Source organism: Ornithorhynchus anatinus, chromosome 5, assembly GCF_004115215.2.
Source record: "Ornithorhynchus anatinus isolate Pmale09 chromosome 5, mOrnAna1.pri.v4, whole genome shotgun sequence".
Taxonomy (NCBI): Eukaryota; Metazoa; Chordata; class Mammalia; order Monotremata; family Ornithorhynchidae; genus Ornithorhynchus; species Ornithorhynchus anatinus.
Genome location: NC_041732.1, coordinates 4,704,369 through 4,720,087, shown reverse-complemented (window position 1 = coordinate 4,720,087; position 15,719 = coordinate 4,704,369). Strand labels below are relative to the sequence as shown.

Genomic DNA, 15,719 nt, shown 5'->3' with positions numbered 1-15,719 from the left:
ACCGTGAACTCGCTGTGGGCAGAGATTATCGCTCTTCACTGCTGCGCCGTACCTTCCCAGGCGCTTCCTACGGGGCCCCGCGCCCAGAAAGCGCCCAGTAAATACGACCGAACGGAGGAAGCCTGCGGGATCCAGTCGGCTCCGACCTTTGGTGACCCAGAGGCTACGCCCGGGGGCCGGGCCGGGGCGGGACGAGCCTCCGGAGCCTCACTCAGCACCGGGCCGTTTCACCTTGGGCGCGCCCGGCGTGTGCGGGCTGGATCTGCACCCTGGTCCAACAACACCCGGGTCCCACCCGCGGCCCGGCGTCGGCGGACGGGACGGGGGAGATGAGCCGTACCCCGGCAGACGCCCCTGCCCAGCGTCGCCCCTAACTGGGTTGTTCCCCTTCCCCGGCGTGGCGTACCGGTTAGAGCCCGGGCCTGGGAGGCGGAAGGTCGGGGGTTCCGACCCCGGCTCCGCCACTTGTCTGCCCTGTGACCTTGGGCTAGTCACTTCACTTCCCGGTGCCTCAGTGACCTCCTCTTGGAAATGGGGATTGAGACCGCGAGCTCCTTGCGGGGCAGGGACCGCGTCCAACTCGATTCGCCTGGGGTGGCCACCCCAGGGCATAGTACGGTGCTTGGCACGTAAACGTTTTAAAAAGTACCACAATTATTATTAGAGCCCCTCGGGACGGGGACTGTGTCCAACTCGATCTGCTCGTAGCCACCCCTGCGCTTAGTACAGTGCCTGGCACGTGATAAGTGCTTTAAAAAGACCACAAGTATTATTATTATTATTGCCACCCCCCACCGTCGTTCCTCGCAGGGGTCGGACGGGGGGAACCCCCCACCCCCGACGGCCTCAGAGTCGGAGACCCGGCTTCCCTAAGGAGCCGACGTCGCTCATGTCCGGGGGCCGCCGACCCGGGGGGGGCGGTAGCCGCGAGAAGCCACCTTGGCTTAATGGAAAGAGCCCGGGCAGGGGAGTCAGAGGTCGTGAGTTCTAATCCCCACTCCGCCACCCGTCAGATGTGTGATTTGGCGCAAATCACTTCACTTCTCCGGGCCTCGGTGACCTCATCCTATAAAATGGGGATGAAGACAGGGAGCCTCACGTGGGGCAACCTGATCACCTTGCTTTGAACGGTGCCGGAGTCAACGCTTAACCAATACCAACGTTATTATTATCAATATTCTGAGTCGGGACCCCCGCGCCACGCCACGTCGGAGGGAGCCGGGACCCTCCGGTCCCGGGGAGCGGGCGGGGCGGCCCTGGGCGATGAGAGTCGAGTGTATCTCCATCACCGCTCCTGGGCCACCCGCCCTTTCCTCCTGGGCCGCGCAGGGATCGGGGCTCCGGCGGGCGCCCCTCCCTCAGCCCCGGGCCCCTTACCCTCCCACCGCCCCACCTCCGCCTCCCTATTTAAGCCAGGTCGGACGGGCACCGGGCCTAGGATGCCAACCATGGTACCGCTGCTGGCCCTCAGCCTCCTGGTCTCCCTGGCCGGGCCGGGTGAGGGGAGGTGGGAACGGGTGGGATGAGGGGGTGGGAAGGGGGAGAGGGGGCGAGGGGCCCAGCTGGGAGGGGGAAATGAGAGGAGGGGGTGGGAGGGGGAGAGGAGGTGGGGAGAGTGTCTTTGGGGGGGGGGGGTCCGGGCCCTACACTGAACCCCTCTCCCCCCCCCCACACCTCCAGCCTGGTCCCTCTCCTGCTTCAACTGCTCCGTGATTGGCAGCGGGAATTGCTCCGGGAACACGAACTTGATTCCATGCGGGAATAACGCCGGCAGCTGCCTCACCCTCCTCAGCTGGGTGCGCGAGGGTAGGCAGAATCATAATAATGGTGAAATGTACGTGTTAAGCGCTTACTATGTGCCAAGCACTGTTCTAAGCGCTGGGGGCGGGGGGATACAAGGGGATCAGGTTGTCCCACCTGGGGCTCGCAGTCTTCATCCCCATTTTCCAGAGGAGGGAACTGAGGCACAGAGACGTGAAGTGACTTGCCCAAAGTCACCCAGCCGGCAAGCGGCGGAGTCGGGATTAGAACCCACGACCTCTGACTCCCCAGCCCGGGTTCTTTCCAAGGAGCCACGCTGCTTCTCTGCGTGGGGGGGCGGGGGCTGGGAGGGCTGGGAGGGCCGTCTTTATAATAATGTCGGTATTTGTTAAGCGCTTACTCCGTGCAGAGCACTGTTCTAAGCGCTGGGGGAGGTACAGGGTCATCGGGTAGTCCCACGTGAGGCTCACAGTCTTCATCCCTTTATAGAAATGAATACATTTTGATGACGTACCCGAGCGCTGCGGGGCTGAGGGTGGGGTGAATAAAAAAGGTACAGATCGGAAGAGAATCCAGTAGAAGCGGCAAGGCCCGGTGGCCAGAGCCCGGGCTCGGGAGGCGGAGGACGTGGGTTCTAATCCCGCCCCCGCCCCTTGTCTGCTGGGTGACCCTGGGCAAATCACTTGACTTCTCTGCGCCTCGGCGAAGCCACCTGTAAAATGGGGGTGAAGACCGTGGGCCCCAGGTGGGGCAACCCGATGACCTTCTATCTACCCTAATAATACTATATGTCAATAGCATAATACTATTATATGACAGAATATAGTGCCTTATAACAGTCTCACCCCGGCGCTTAGAACAGTGCTCGGCACAGAGTAAGCGCTTAAGAAACACCACGATGAATCCGTTCGTCGATTGGCACCTTTCCGTCCCCGCCCGCGTCCGTCCGGGTCTGGCCCGTATCCACCCCGGCGCTTAGTACGGTGTCCGGCACCGAGTGGGCGCTCACCGAATGCCGTCACGGTTCTGTCCCCGCCCCGAGCAGGCCACCTGCCCCTGCTGCTGAACGAGAAGAGGTGTAACGCCGACGACCGACTGTGCGACGGCCACTTCTCCCTGGCGGCCGGTTCCTTCCTCCTCAACCTCAACACTTCGTGCTGCCGCTCCGATCGATGCAACGAGCCCGAGATCGAGCGTAGGGACCCCCGGGACCCCCGGGACCCCCCGCCCCCGCCCTCCGCCCCGGCATCCCACCCGCTCCCACCCCCATCCCAGGCCCGGGATCCGGACGCTGCGCTCTCCCCTCTCCCCCGTCCGGGCCCCAGGGTCCCTGCCCCCGGTCCCCAGCTGCCAGCCCCCCTCCCCGGGGACCGGGCGCCCCCATCGCCGGCTCTCCCCGCAGTCCAACCCTCGGTGACCAAGCTCAGCGGATTCCGGTGCCCGTCTTGTTTCGCTCGCCACGCGGACACCTGCTCCCCCGACTCGTTCATCGCCTGCACCAGTCCTCAGGAGTACTGCATCCGATTCGAGGTTACCACCGCAGAGCCCGGTAAGCTGAGCCCTTGGGGGGTCCGCTCCCCCCTCGCCCCCCAAGCGAAGGGCACGGGGCCGAGCGGAAGGCTCTCTCGCCCCGGGCGGGGGATGCCACGGAGAAGGCCCTCGTATGCAGGGGATTAGGGGGGCTGCCGAGGGGAAGGCCCTTGGACTCAGTGAATGGGGAGGCTGCAGGGATAAAGGCTCTAGCACCCCGGGGATTGGGGGGGGGGGGCTGCAGAGGAGAGGCATCGGCGCCTCGGGGATGGGGGGGCTGCAGAAGAGAAGGCTCTGGCACCCCGGGGATTGGGGGGGGGCTGCCGAGGAGAAGGCCCTTGGACCCAGTGAATGGGGGGGCTGCAGGGGAAAAGGCTCTAGCACCCCGGGGATTGGGGGGGGCTGCAGAGGAGAGGCATCGGCACCTCGGGGATGGGGGGGGGGACTGCAGAAGAGAAGGCTCTGGAACCCCGGGGATGGGGGGGGCTGCCGAGGAGAAGGCCCTTGGACCCAGTGAATGGGGAGGCTGCAGGGGTAAAGGCTCTAGCACCCCGGGGATTGGGGGGGGGCTGCAGAGGAGAGGCATCAGCACCTCGGGGATGGGGGGGCTGCAGAAGAGAAGGCTCTGGCACCCCGGGGATTGGGGGGCGGGGCTGCAGAGGAGAGGCTTCAGCACCTCGGGGATGGGGGGGCTGCAGAAGAGAAGGCTCTGGCACCCCGGGGATTGGGGGGGGGCTGCCGAGGAGAAGGCCCTTGGACCCAGTGAATGGGGGGGCTGCAGGGGAAAAGGCTCTAGCACCCCGGGGGTGGCGGGGGGGCTGCAGAGGAGAGGCTTCAGCACCCCGGGGATGGGGAGGGCTACCCAGGAGAAGGCTCTGGCAGGCCGGGGACTGGGGTCGGGGGGAGCTGCGGGGCAGAAGGCTTTAGCACCCCGGGGACGGAGGGGGCGGCGGAGAAGGCTGTTGCGGGCGGGCGATGGGGGTCGGGGGGGCGGCGCAGGGGAGAAGGGGGTGGCCCCCCGGGGGGAGGGGGCCGCCGTCCGTCGAGCCGGTCCTTGTCCTCCGGCAGGCGGCGAGAAGCTCCGCCTGGCCTTCAGCGGCTGCGCCTCCCGGGCCCTGTGCTCCGGGGGGGCCGCCGCCCTGTTCGCCGCCCACCCGGGCCAGCGGGTCCGGATCGGCACCTGCTCCGCCCCCCGGCCCGCCGTCGCCTCCGGCCCCCGCCCCTTCTCCGCCCCCGGCCCCCTTCTCCTCGCCGCCGCCCTGCTGGCCCCCGGCCTCTTCGGGGGCTGAGCCGGGGGCGTCGCGGAAGGGGAGACGGTGGGCTGCGGGGCGTCGGGGGGGAGGGACCCCGGGGGTCGCCGCCTCCGGCCCGGGCGGGGAGTTGGAGCCCCTCAATAAAGAGCCCCCCGACCTCCAGCCCCGTCGCCCGGATCTCAGTGGGGGGGGGGGGAGGGAAGGGGCGCTTCCGACGCCGGGCCGGAGCCCGGGGAGCGGGTAGGAGTCGTGGAGGTTGGGTCCCGGCCGAAGAGAACAGCCGGAGGTGGCCGTTTCGGGGCGGGGAGGAGGCCTGGGAGGCTTGGGAACCGAGAGGGAGCGGGATTCGGAATTCGTCCGGTTCTTGGGGCGGGAGCGGCGGGATGGGCCAAAGAGAAGAAGAATGGGATTTGTTAAACTCTCGCTCCGTGCCCTCCGCTGCCCTAAGCGCCCGGGGAGATGCGAGGTAATCGGGTTGTCGTCGTCCCCCCCCCCCCCCGCCGGCTCGCGGTCTTAATCCCCGTCTGACGGATGAGGGAACCGAGGCCCGGAGAAGCCAAGTGGCTTGCCCGAGGTCACGCGGCAGGCAAGTGGAGGAGCCGGGATTAGAACCCACGACCTCTGACTCCGAGCCTCCTCCGACTCCCAAGCCCCTTCCCGCTAAGTCACGCCGCTTCTCCACACCTGGCACCCCCGTTTAGACCGGGAGCCCGTCGTCGGGCAGGGATGGTCTCTGTCTGTTGCCCGATTGTACATTCCCAGCGCTTCGTACGGTGCTCTGCACATAGAAAGCCGCGTGGCTCGGTGGAAAGAGCACGGGCTGGGGAGTCAGAGATGGTGGGTTCGAAGCCCGGCTCTCCCGCTTGTCAGCTTCGCCTCTCTGGGCCTCAGTTCCCTCATCTCTAAAATGGGGATAAACTGTGAGCCTCACGTGGGACAACCTGATTATCCTCTATCTCCCCCAGCGCTTAGAACAGCGCTCTGCACCTAGTGAGCGCTTAACGCCACACCGACATTATTATTGTTATGGGTTCAAATCCCAGCTCTGCCGCTTGTCAGCTGCGTGACCGCGGGCGAGTCACTTCACTTCTCTGCGCCTCAGTTTACCTCATTGTAAAATAGGGCTCAAGACTGTGAGCCCCGCGTGGGACAACCCGATCGCCTTGTATCCTCCCCAGCGTTTAGAACAGTGCTCTGCCCCTAGTAGGCGCTTAACACATGCCAACATTATTCGTATTAATAAATACGATTGAATGAACGAAGCTGGATAACGGGAAAGGGAGAAAGTGGGGAAGGTGGAGAGGGGAAAGGCCACAGAGCGGGGGGTGTGGGAGGACCGGCGGGATTGGAACGGGAGTCTCTGGACCTCTGGCTTGGATTTATTGATCCGGGAGGACGCGAGTTGGGCTTGGGGTCGGGGTCTCATTTCTCCGCCCGGCCCGGGGGTCGCGGCGCAGGTTCGCAGTCCGCCCGTTTGAGGCGGTAGGTGTAGGTGGCCGAAGGCACGTCCACGCTCTCCCGCACTTGGCACGCACTTTCCGTGGCACAGCCCCGCGACGCGAACTTGGTGTTGATGATGCCTGCGGGCCCGAAGGACGGGGACCGTGTCTAATTCCCCCCTGGGAATTCTTCCCCAGCGCTCAGGACAGGGCTCTGCCCGTAGTATGCGCTTAATAATAATGATGGTATTTCTCAGGCGCTTACTCCGAGCCAGGCACCGTACTAAGCGCTGGGGTGGATACAAACGAATCGGGTGGGACACAGTCCCCGTCCCGGGCGGGGCTCACCGTCTCAATCCCCATTCTGCGGAGGAGGAAACCGAGGCACGGAGAAGTGAAGTGACTCGTCCAAGGTCACCCAGCTGACAAGTGGCAGAGCCGGGGCTAGAACCCATGACTCCCAGGCCCGTGCTCTCTCCGCTGCGCCATGCTGCTTAAATCGATACTATGATTTTCTCTAAGCGTGGCCTAGCGGGTAGACCGTGGGCCTGGGAATCAGAAGGACCTGGGTTCTAATCCCAGCTCCTCCGCTTGTCCGCCGGGTGACCTTGGGCAAGTCACCTCACTTCTCCGGGCCTCGGTTACCTCATCTGTAAAATGGGGATGAAGACAGTGAGCCCTACTGAGGGGCGGGGACTGTGTCCAACCCAGTTACCCTGCATCTACCCCAGCGCTCGAACGGCGCCTAGCACATGGTGAGCGCTTAAGAAATACCACAGTTATTAGCATTAATTAGCTCGTATCTACCCTGCGCTTCGAACGGTGCTTAACGGATTCCATCACTTCTGAGGCGGGGAAGCAGGGAGGAAGGGACCAGTCCACTCTTCCCAGGTGGCCCCTTCCCAACCCACTCCCCTCCATCCCACCCTCAGTGCCGTCTAAGACTCTGTCCTGGGGGGGGGCACCAGGCTGTCCCGCCCCGGCCCCTCCCCCGGGACCGACCCACGCCCCCAGACCCCGTCCTCACCGGCCTGCACGGTCCCGGAGAAGTAGATGCAGTGAGTCTCCAGGCCGACGCAACGCGCCATCTCCTTCCCCGGGCAGCTGTCCTGGAAGGGGACCATGCAGCCCGGACACCTGAGTCCGTTCTCCGTCCGGTTGTTGGTGGGCGCTGAGGGGGGGAGGGTCGAAGGGGAAATCATATTTCTTGAGCCCGTACTGCGTGCTGCAGAGCGCTGTACTAAGCGCTTGGGAGAGGACAATAGAACGGACACATTCCCCGCCCACAGCCGTCTAGAGGGGGAAGACATTCTATTAATGTCTTTAATAGAAGACATTAATAGAAATAACAAAAATAAATAGCACATATAGTCGAGTGGGGTGGGGAGAGGCCTGGCCCCACCCCTCTGATCCCGGGCTCCGAGGAGAGGAGCCACATACTGGTCGATCAGCCCTCGGCGTGGACTAATGGTTAGAGCACGGGCCTGGGCGTTAGAAGGGCTCGAGTTCTAATCCTAGCTTAGCCCCTTGTCCGCTGGGCGCCCTTAGGCAAGTCACCTCACTTCTTTGGCCCTCGGTTCCCTCATCTGCAAAGCGGGAGTTAAGACTGCGAGCCCCATGTGGGACGGGGACCGTGTCCAACCTGACTAGCTTGTGCCTACCCCAGCGCTAAATACAGTGCCTGGCCCACAGTAAGCACTTAATAAATACCATTTAAAAACATGATCTCCGACTGGTTCTGGGGACGGCGGAAGGATCACACCCAAAGAAATCGACTCGCTTTGCTGTGGGGCGAGAGCAGGGGAGCTCCCTAGGCGGGGAATGTGTCTGCTTGCTGTTATAGTGTCCTCTCCCAAGCGTTCGGTACAGAGCTCTGCACACAGTAGGTGCTCAATAGATACGAATGAATGAATGAATGAATGAATGGGAGGAAGCCGGACTTCGAGGTTCCAGGACCAGGATGCAACTAATTATGGGGACAATCGGGGGGGTGGGAAGGGACACGGGGGGACACTTAGGTCCGAAGAGGCGGGTCCGGGGCCCGGGGCCCGGACCAGGAAGGGACCCACCGGAGAGGGTCCCGCGATTACAGCCGTCGTTCTGACAGCACCGGGCGTTAGAGACCAGGTAATCCCGGGGTCCCATGGTGGTCGAGATGAAGCCCGAGTGGCAGTCGCTGAACTTGACGCAGGACTTGAACGTGTCCAGAGATTTCCGGCCACCTGGCGGGAGGGAAACTGAGTCACAGAACGCGCTCCCCCCACCCACAATCCCCTCTGGGGACCGGGCGGTCAGAGACTGGCTCCTGAGCCGGGTAGGTCCCAACCCACAGAGGAGCAGCTTGGTTTGGTAAAAAGAGCAGGGGCTTGGGAGTCAGAGGATCTGGGTTCTAATCCCGCCCCCGCCACCCGTCTGCTGTGTGACCTCGGGCAAGTCACTTAAGTTCTCTGCGCCTCCGACACCTCATCTGGAAAATGGGGATGAAGACCGGGAGCCCCGCGTGGGACAACCTGATGACCTTGTATCGGCCGCCGGGCTTAGAACGGTGCTTGGCGCATAGTAAGCCGTGCGTATAGCTCTATAATTCTATTTACTTATTTTGACGCTCTTGATGCCTGTCTACTTGTAGGGTTGTCCGTCTCCATCGTTTTAGACTGTGAGCCCGTTGTTGGGTAGGGATTGTCTCTATCTGTTGCCGAACTGTACTTTCCAAGCGCTCAGTCCAGTGCTCTGCACACAGTGAGCGCTCAATAAATACGATCGAATGAATACAATAATAATAATAATAACTATAACCCCGCCTCTTGCCTCTGTTTCCCCGTCCGAGGAGGGCCGCGACGCAGACCATCCCCGGCCTCCACGGCGAGGGAGACCCAGCGGAGCCCGTGGAGACCCCGCCGCCCCCTCCCCTCTTTGACGGCGGGGTCCGTCGCTTCGCCCCGCACCCCGCACCTGTCACGGTTTCTCCCACGATGACCACGCAGCCGTCTTTCCCGCCCTCGCAGGTTTTGAGCTTCCCGGAGCAGGAAGGCCCGGAGCCCTTACAGACCTCGCAGCTCAGCGGGTGGCCTGGGTTGGGGGGGGGGACAAGACCCGGTCATCACCCCACCCGGCCTGCGGGGAGGGGGGGATCCCTCCCGAATCCCCCCCACCCCGGGCTTGCCCGGAGGGGCAGGGGCCGGGGCCAGGAGGGGCAGGGCGCCTGGGTCCTTAGAGCCCGAGAGCCGAAGGCCCGGCCGGCAGAGACTGGCTCCCGAGCTGGGTAGGCCCCAACCCCGCCTCTTGCCTCAGTTTCCCCGTCAGCGGAGGGACGCGACGCAGACAATAAAGCGGCGGGAAGCGACTCCGAGTGATGACAGGGGAGAGAGCCGGGCAGAGCTGGGCCGGTAATTACAGGGGCTGGAGGCCAGGACGCCTGGGCTCTGGGACAGGTAGACGATCTCCTGATTTGGGGATGGGGGCGAGGGGCCGGCCCCTGCCCCATATCATTGGTCAAGCTGGCTCCTTTTTTTTTTAATGGTACTCCTTAAGCTCTTACTGTGTGCCAGACGCTGTACTAAGCGCTGGGGTAAATACCAGTTAATCAGGTTGGACACAGTCCCTGTCCCACATAGGACTACTCATAGTCTCATTCCCTGTGGGCAAGTCACTTCTCTGTGCCTCGGTCACCTCATCTGTCAAATGGGGATTAACTTTGAGCCTCACGGGGGACAACCTGATGACCCTATATCTCCCCCGGCGCTTAGAACAGTGCTCTGCACAGAGTAAGCGCTTAACGAATACCAACATTATTATGATTATTTTACAGATGAGGTAAGTGAGACACAGGAGTAGTGAAGTGACTTGACCAAAGTCGCACAGCAGAAACGTGTCGGAGCCGGGAGCGGAACCCTCGTCCTTCTGATTCCCAGGTCCGGGCTCTTTCCGTTAGGCCGCGCTGAATCCCGGCTCCGACGCTTGTCTGCCGTGTGATCTTGGGCAAGTCACTGCGCTCCTCTGCGCCTCAGTTACCTCATCTGTAAAATGGGGATTAAGACTGTGAGCCCCACGTGGGACCGGGATGTGTCTACCCCAATTACCTTGTGTCTATCCCAGCGTTTAGGACAGTGCCTGGCACCTAGTAAAAGCGCTTAACAGATAGCACGATTATTATTGCTTGAGGCCGGCGAGGCCAGTTGGTGCCACTTAAGGCCGTGGGGCGGGGAAGCCACCGGGGTCCGCCGGATCGGGCTTCCCAGCCACGGAGGCTGACGGTGGGATAGAGAACGAGGGCCTGGGAGTCCGGGAGCTAGGCTGGGGACTGGAGAGCAGGACGCCTGGGTCCCGGGATGGACCTCGGCCGGGGGCGCGGTGCGCTGGAGATTGCGGGAATCTGGAAGGTGGGCGGCCTGGGTCCCGGGACAGGCCAGTACCCGAGTCCTGCCCTGTCGATCCCACTGTGGGGATCCCGCCCAGCTCCAGCACCAGCCCGGGTTCTCCCACCCGTTCTCCGCCCCACCCGGGGCTGTCCAACCGGCTCCCCCCCCTTCTCTTCTCCTCCGCCCGGAGGTACGGAGAAGGGGGAGGGACCAAGGACCCAGTTGTGCGGCTGCCAGATGGGCTCCTCTCCTGCAGGCCCCGGGGCTACGAGGGCTGCCGGCGGCATCAGTCAGCTGTGGTTACTCTTGATTCTCTTCCTGAAGAGAGACAACGGCTCTGCCTGCGGGACCCCTAGGCTCTCAGAACCCAGGGGTCCTGCCCCCCTCCCTAAGCCCCTGTTCCCCCCCAAAGTCCCCAAACCCAGGGGTTCCGCACCATGCGCATTGACCCCTGAACCCAGGCATCCCGTCCTTCAGTCCAGAACCAAGGCTTCTTGCTTCCCAGCTCTGTCTGACCTGGGCCCGCGACCCCCCCAGATCCAGACATCCCGCTCCCCCACTTTTCCCAGTGCTGCCATTTCGGCTCCCAGATTCCCCCGCCTTACTCAAAGCATCCTTCCCGCTGCGCCGGCCCTCCCTGCATCCGGACGTCCGGCCCACCGGCCCTCCCCGCCGACCCAGAACCCAAACCCGGGCATCGGGGACACTGACTCACCCGGGGACAGCAGGAGGCAGAGCGCCAGCAGGCTCAACAGGACCGGGCCAGGTGGCCTGGGGGACCGGGAGAGTAGCAGAGGAGCTGGCATGATGACAGACAGGGGTCTGGTCTGCCCCTCCGGCCCATGGGCTTTATAAAAGGGCCAGAGCAGGGGAGGGGAGGGGAGGGGTCAGCCGAGGCGGGGCGGGCAGGAGAGCCCCACCCGGCCCCCACGCGCTCTTGGAAAATAAAAAGAGCTGGGAGGCCTGGCCCGGGATGCCTGGGACCCAGGACCCGAGACAATACCCGGGCCAGATTCGAGGCTGGGGCCGGGGCCAGACACCCACACGGGAGGCTGGCATCGGGCCCCGCCCCGCCCGACCTTTAGACCGAGAGCTGCCTGAGGGCCAGGGACCGTGGGCTATTCGTTACGCATAGACCTCTCCCCAGTGCTTAGTACAGCTCGTCGCACGAGGTAAGCACTCCGGAGATGTCAGGAACGGCGGGACGATAATCGAGCCCCCTTCACCGTTTGTACGTCCTCGTCCAGGCCCTCGTCCACATCTGGCCCCTCAGCTCCAGGTACCTGGGTCCAGCTGGGGAACACCCGGGCTCCTCTGGCCGCCGCCGGCCACCGGGGCCCGGCTGCGGCCCGGCTCCCGGGTCCCGGGGCTCGTGGAGCCAGGCGCGGGGTCTGGCCCTCGACGAGTGGGGTCAGGGGATGGATCTCGCGGGCAGCTGGAGCCTGGGGCGCTCTCGGGGCCTACTCTCTCCTCCGCTGTGTCTCAGGAATGTGGCCAGCTGGGCGTGGAGGGAGCACGGCCCCACACGCCTGCCCTCACCTGCGGTGGCGTGTTCTTGCGTGTCGCCGTGGAGGCCGGGGGCCCGAAAGCCTGGGTGTTCTCCCACCCGAAGCTATTGCCCCTCGCCAGCCGGCTGCGGCTTCTTCATCGTTCCCTTCCAGTGCCCACCCACGGCCTCGGTCGCCCTCGCCGCCGGGTCCCGCGGGTGGGCGAGGCTGGCGGGGAGAGTCGCGGGTCGGGGCGGGATGGACGGGTCGAGGGGTCAGGGTAGAGCTTAGAGGGAGGGAGAGGGCTAGGGCCGCTCTAACCGTCGGGCCGACCGGATAATCGTTCAGGGCTCCGTGACCTCAGAGGGCCCGCTGTTCAGCGAAGCTAGGGTCAGGGCGAGGGCGAGGCCGAAAGACTGGCGACGGTGAGGCAGGTGAGCAGAGTCGCTCCCCCAGAGCAGGAAGGCTGAGGAGCGGGGAGTCCCCGGCCACCCCGAGGTCATCTCTCGGCCCCCGGGGGTAAGAAGCGAGGCAGTAAACATCCAGCAGGCTTGGCGCCATCCCCGTTGGGAGGAGACCCTGGCCCTACCCCGCATCTGCCCGCCACACCCAGACGGGGAGAGGCCGCCGGGCCAGACAAACAATGAACAATGAAATATTTCCCCCTTTCCCTATTTTTCTCACATTTGGCGTGCCCGGTTGCAGAGAGGCGCAGGGAAGAGGAGTAGGGAGGGGGCTCGGGGAAAATAATGTGCTTTAGCCCCGGAACCCCTCACATCACCCGTAAGCTCCTTGTGGGCGGGGATCGTGCCTGCCAATTGGATCGTGTTATCCTCTCCCAAGCGCTTAATACAGTGCTCTGCACTCAATAAATACCCTCGGTGGGCTGACACGGGATTTGTTTCTCGCTCCTTTTACCTGCCCTCTGTTCCGATCCTATTACCCAGCATCTCATCGCCCTCCCTGCTATTCTGACAGTCAGTCGATGATTCCCGTGTGGGCGCTTAACTGTGTGCAGAGCACCATACTGAGCACTTGGGAAGGCGTGATAGACTAGGTAGACCCCGGCCTTGCCTGAAAGGCTCTTCTATTCCAGCGGATTTTACAGTCCGTAGGGGGGAATAGCGGATCGGCGGCCACGGGTGCAGAGTCGGAATCTATTGCACTCCTTCCCCTCACGTAACTCCCTTCCCCTTTATCTCCGCCAGACTCCCATCCTCAAAGTCCTACTAAAATCACACCTCCTCCAAGAAGCAGCGTGGCTTAGTGGAAAGAGCACGGGCCTGGGAGTCCCAGGACCCGGGTTCTAATCTCACCTCTGCCACTTGCCTGTTGCGTGACTTTGGGCGAGTCACTTCTCTGGGCCTCCATTTCCTAGTCTGCAAAATGGGGGTTCAATAGATAGTCTCCCTCCTGCTTAGACCGTGAGCCCCATGCGGGACCTAATTATCTCGTATCGACCTCAGTGCGTAGAACAATACTTGGCACATAGTAAATGCTTCACAGATACTATTATTATAATTATGATTATATTACAGTATAATAACCATAACAATAAGACGCCTTTCCTGGTGTAGCTTAGTGAAAAGAGGCCGGGCTTGGGAATCAAGGGTGTGGGTTCTAATCCCGGCCCCACCACTTGTCAGCTGTGTGACTGTGGGCAAGTCACTTCACTTCTCTGGGCCTCAGTGACCTCATCTGTAAAATGGGGACGAAGACTCTGACCCTCACGTGGGACAACCTGATGACCTTGTATCCACCCCAGTGCTTAGAACAGTGCTTGGCACATAGTAAGCGCTTAAATACGATCATCACCATCATCACCATCGTTCTTTAAGAGAAGCAGCGTGGCTCAGTGGAAAGAGCCCGGGCTTGGGAGTCAGAGGTTATGGGTTCTAATCTCGGCTCCGCCGCTTGCCGGCTGTGTGACTTTGAGCGAGTCACTTCACTTCTCTGGGCCTCAGTTCCCTCATCTGTAAAATGGGGATGAAGACTGCGAACCCCACGTGGGACAACCTGATCACCTACTTTCCGCCCCCCCCCAGCGCTTAGAACAGTGCTCTGCACGTCGTAAGCGCTGACCAAATCCCATCATTATTATTATTATTCTTTGATTCGTACTCTCCCCAGAGCTTAATGCAGTGCTCCGCACCCGGTAAGAGCGATATCAATCAATCAACCCTTTTTAATAAGCACTTACTGTGTGCAGAGGACCGTGCCGTGGGCTTGAGAAAGTACAATATGAGAGTTGGTAGACTCGTCGGGGGAGGCAGACGTTCAAATAAATTACGGATATGGACATAAACGCTGTGGGGCTGAGGGTGGGGTGAATAAAGGGTACCAACCCAAGTGCTAGGGTGACGCAAAAGGAAAAGGGAGGAGGGGAAATGATTGATTCATTCGCCCCACCTTTTTCTCCCTCCCTTCGAGGCCGCCCGGGCACTTGGGTCTGTATCCCTTAAACACTCTGACACTCATTCAACCCCCACCCTCACAGCAATTATGTCCATGACCTTAGTGTCTGTTGCTTCCCTTTATCTGTAATTTATTTTAATATCTGTCTCCCCCACTAAATTGTAAACCCTTGAGGGCAGGGAGCGCCCTCAACTCGGTTGCAGAGGTGGAAGGTTTTCCCCCCCGCCCGGCCGATAGCCAATGAGAGTGAAGATTCCCCCCCGGGCCGGGGCCCAGCGACCAATCACAATCGAGGGAGGGTTCCCCCCCCCCCCCCCGAACCGGTTGCTGGGGCACGTGGAAACAGTGTGGCTCAGTGGCAAGAGCCCGGGCTTGGGAGTCAGAGGTCGTGAGTTCTAATTCCGGCTCCGCCGCTTGTCAGCTCTATGATTCTGGGCAAGTCACAACTTCTCTGTGCCTGCCTCTGTAAAATGGGGATTCATAATAATGGCATTGGTGAAGCGCTTACTATGGGCAAAGCACTGTTCGAAGCACTGGGGGGGAACAGGTTGTCCCACGTGGGGCTCACAGTCTTCATCCCCTTTTTACAGATGAGGGAACTGAGGCCCAGAGAAGTGAAGTGACTTAATAATAATAACGTTGGTATTTGTTAAGCGCTTACTATGTGCCGAGCACTGTTCTAAGCGCTGGAGTAGATTCAGGGTCATCAGGTTGTCCCACGTGGGGCTCACAGTCTTCATTCCCATTTTACAGATGAGGGAATTGAGGCCCAGAGAAGTGAAGTGACTTGCCCAAGGTCACACAACTGACAAGTGGCGGAAGGGGGATTGGAACCCGTGGCCTCTGACTCTCAAGCCCGGGCTCTTTCCACTGAGCCACGCTGCTTCATTAAGACTGCGAGCCCCACGTGGGACAACCTGATGACCTTGTATCTCCCCCAGCACTTAGAACAGTGCTTGGCACATAGCAAGCGCTTAACAAATACCGTCATTATTATTATTACAGCGTGGCTCGGTGGAAAGAGCCCGGGCTTGGGAGTCTAGAAGTCACAGGTTCTAATCCTACCTCTGCCTCTTGTCAGCTGGGTGACCTTGGGCAAGTCACTTCACTCCTCGGTGTCTCAGTGACCTCATCTGTAACATGGGGATGAAGACTGTGAGCTCCACGTGGGACAACCTGGTGACCCTGTATCTCCCCCAGCGTGGCTCAGGGGAAAGAGCCCGGGCTTGGGAGTCAGAGGTCATGAGTTCGAATCCCCGTTAAGCCACTAGTCAGCTGTGTGACCTTGGGCAAGTCACTTCACTTCTCTGGGCCTCAGTTTCCTCATCTGTAAAATCGGGATGAAGACTGTGAGCCCCACGTGGGACACCTGATCACCTTGTATCCTCCTCAGCGCTTAGAACGGTGCTTTGCACATTAGTAAGGGCTTAACAAATGCCATCATTATTATTATTATTAAAATGGGGATGAAGACTG

General features: G+C 61.6%; 2 protein-coding genes across 2 annotated transcripts; one reads left to right on the top strand and one right to left on the bottom strand.

Annotated features, from left to right (window-relative positions):
• Positions 1 to 1,448: 1,448 nt before the first annotated feature.
• LOC114812091 (phospholipase A2 inhibitor and Ly6/PLAUR domain-containing protein-like) lies at positions 1,449 to 5,245 on the top strand. The gene is made up of 6 exons (XM_029065029.1): positions 1,449 to 1,497; positions 1,681 to 1,806; positions 2,807 to 2,956; positions 3,164 to 3,310; positions 4,360 to 4,457; positions 5,210 to 5,245. The coding sequence occupies exons 1-6, from the start codon at positions 1,449 to 1,451 to the stop codon at positions 5,243 to 5,245; spliced, it is 606 nt and encodes a 201-aa protein (XP_028920862.1).
• A 662-nt stretch (positions 5,246 to 5,907) lies between these two features.
• LOC100682109 (phospholipase A2 inhibitor and LY6/PLAUR domain containing) lies at positions 5,908 to 11,147 on the bottom strand. The gene is made up of 5 exons (XM_029065028.1): positions 11,057 to 11,147; positions 8,936 to 9,052; positions 8,053 to 8,205; positions 7,011 to 7,154; positions 5,908 to 6,124 (listed from the first exon to the last, which is right to left on the bottom strand). Exons 1-5 carry the CDS (start codon positions 11,145 to 11,147, stop codon positions 5,967 to 5,969), a joined length of 663 nt encoding a protein of 220 aa, XP_028920861.1. The 3' UTR covers positions 5,908 to 5,966.
• Between the last annotated feature and the right edge of the window lie 4,572 nt (positions 11,148 to 15,719).

Excerpts from the sequence above, each read along its gene's own strand:
- LOC100682109 (XM_029065028.1), bottom strand. The coding sequence starts at position 11,147 with ATGCCAGCTCCTCTGCTACTCTCCCGGTCCCCCAGGCCACCTGGCCCG. Across the intron at positions 8,206-8,935 it reads CGTGGGAGAAACCGTGACAG|GTGGCCGGAAATCTCTGGAC; the intron begins GTGCGGGGTGCG and ends CCCTCCCGCCAG. Across the intron at positions 7,155-8,052 it reads TAATCGCGGGACCCTCTCCG|CGCCCACCAACAACCGGACG; the intron begins GTGGGTCCCTTC and ends TCCCCCCCTCAG.
- LOC114812091 (XM_029065029.1), top strand. The coding sequence starts at position 1,449 with ATGGTACCGCTGCTGGCCCTCAGCCTCCTGGTCTCCCTGGCCGGGCCG. Across the intron at positions 2,957-3,163 it reads CAACGAGCCCGAGATCGAGC|TCCAACCCTCGGTGACCAAG; the intron begins GTAGGGACCCCC and ends CTCTCCCCGCAG. Across the intron at positions 3,311-4,359 it reads GGTTACCACCGCAGAGCCCG|GCGGCGAGAAGCTCCGCCTG; the intron begins GTAAGCTGAGCC and ends GTCCTCCGGCAG.